General features: G+C 53.6%; 1 protein-coding gene across 1 annotated transcript; it reads right to left on the bottom strand.

Annotated features, from left to right (window-relative positions):
• Window positions 1–328: 328 nt before the first annotated feature.
• LOC148034286 (uncharacterized) lies at window positions 329–1,127 on the bottom strand. The gene is made up of 2 exons (XM_087680487.1): window positions 698–1,127; window positions 329–577 (listed from the first exon to the last, which is right to left on the bottom strand). Exons 1-2 carry the CDS (start codon window positions 866–868, stop codon window positions 440–442), a joined length of 309 nt encoding a protein of 102 aa, XP_087536613.1. The 5' UTR covers window positions 869–1,127; the 3' UTR covers window positions 329–439.
• Window positions 1,128–1,710: the final 583 nt, after the last annotated feature.

The raw sequence follows: 1,710 nt of genomic DNA, 5'->3' as shown, positions 1-1,710 counted from the left end.
TGCTGTTACAAAATATAGTTCCTAGATATGATGCTGCTGAGACGAATGTGAGGGGGTGGGAAGGCGTAGTCTTCGCCGCATTATGACAACCATGCGAGGAGGCGAGTTGATAGTTAGTACCACTAACTATATTATGACAAGCACGTCCCCTGATTAGGGGTGATGGTCGCGCTTGGCAATGGTACGTCGGGGACGAAAGGGATGGGGGTGCTTGATGCTTTTGCCGAGGACGTGAAAGCTGCTGGCACGCATGGTATGATGAGAGGCGGACGATGCCGCTGCGCTAGAGGACGAGGTGGCACGGAAGACGTAGCAGCCCGACGCGGAGGTGCAGACTAGCTGTGATCATGAGGCATATAACAAGAATTGATATTAAAAGGCCAGACCAAATATGCATACATATTGATCCATGCATAAGAAACATGCATATATATATATATCAGGGGGCATATTCAGAACGATCGTTATGGCGATGCAATAATCTGCTTACCGCACTCGTGTCGCTGCTGTCATCTTGTGCGGCAACCAAAGCCTGGACACCGTCGGCGGTGGATCCACAACCGCCAATTGACAAGACCTGTGACAGCCAAGTTATGCCCTGTGAGCTTAGGCACAGCATTACTTACTGTGGAACGCGGAGTTAGGGAGGGAAGCCATATAATGGCCAATTACATTCGCCTATGCAAAGTAGCTGTACCTGGAGATCTTCCTTTTGCGTTTCCTGTGAGCTGCTGCTGGTGACGCTGGCAGAGAAGTCCAGGCTTCCGGTGTCGTCCAATTGCTGGCAGAGAGCGACCATGTCATCGGCAGACACGGTGCCGCTGAGCTCTATGTCGGTGCTGCCTAAAAGAGAGGTGGCCTCTTGCATGGCTAGCTGCTCATCGCTACCGCCGCCGCTTCCACCTCCAGGACTTCCGCTTCCGCTTCCACGTCCACTTCCACCTCCACCTCGAGGACTTTCGCTTCCGCTGCCAACTGGCGGGGACGGCACATCGCCCCCGGTCGACGGCTGCCGCTGGGGTGGTGGTGCACTGGTTATAGGCAAGTCGCCTAAGGGGGCTCCTGCATCACCGTCGTGACCAGCGCCTGCGCCACCACCTTGGCCGCCGCCTCGACTGCCACCCAACGAGAAAGGTGGACGGGCGCCGCCGCCAAAGGTGATACCCCTACTGCCCTTCTGTTCCGCAGCGGGCCCAGCGCCAGCAGCGGCCGACGACATGCAGATGATGACGATCATCATCGTCGTGTTCAGAACCAAGCGCTTAGCATATGATCTAACGAATGGTATTATATGCAGTTGTTCTGCGTGAACCTCGTCAAACGCCTTGGAACCGCGGCCCATCCTTGCCAATTATACTGCCCAGCGAGAGGAAATATTAGCGTGAATGTATTGATGTAACTATATATTAGCTTATACGGCGGTACGCTGGCTACACCGGATGTGGCGGCTTATGACCTGATCATCTGCTTATCAGATGGCCATGACCGCTCTATATACATAATCTGATCAGCTAGTTGAGCTCTGATTTGGGCCCCTTTGGGAGATCAGACCAGCTGGCGCAGCATCTAAATCGTGCGCCGTCTCCCGGCCTGTTTATTAGTTTCATTTCCTGTAGTTGTCCTTTCTTACTTGTTTTTTCTCTAGTAATCTGTCTTTGTGGTACATGGCTCCATCGCGAAGAAAGCAAACGATGCCGCCGTCTCCCGTCC

Source organism: Lygodium microphyllum, chromosome 6 (genome assembly GCF_053477565.2).
Source record: "Lygodium microphyllum isolate KBCC chromosome 6, Lygodium_microphyllum_v1.1.10, whole genome shotgun sequence".
Taxonomy (NCBI): domain Eukaryota; kingdom Viridiplantae; phylum Streptophyta; class Polypodiopsida; order Schizaeales; family Lygodiaceae; genus Lygodium; species Lygodium microphyllum.
Note: the sequence above shows the minus strand (reverse complement) of the source record. Positions and strands in the feature narration are given on the sequence as shown.

Coding starts and splice junctions, on each gene's coding strand:
- LOC148034286 (XM_087680487.1), bottom strand. CDS start 868: ATGCAAGAGGCCACCTCTCTTTTAGGCAGCACCGACATAGAGCTCAGC. Junction 578..697: donor CGCAAAAGGAAGATCTCCAG/GTACAGCTACTT, acceptor TGGCTGTCACAG/GTCTTGTCAATTGGCGGTTG.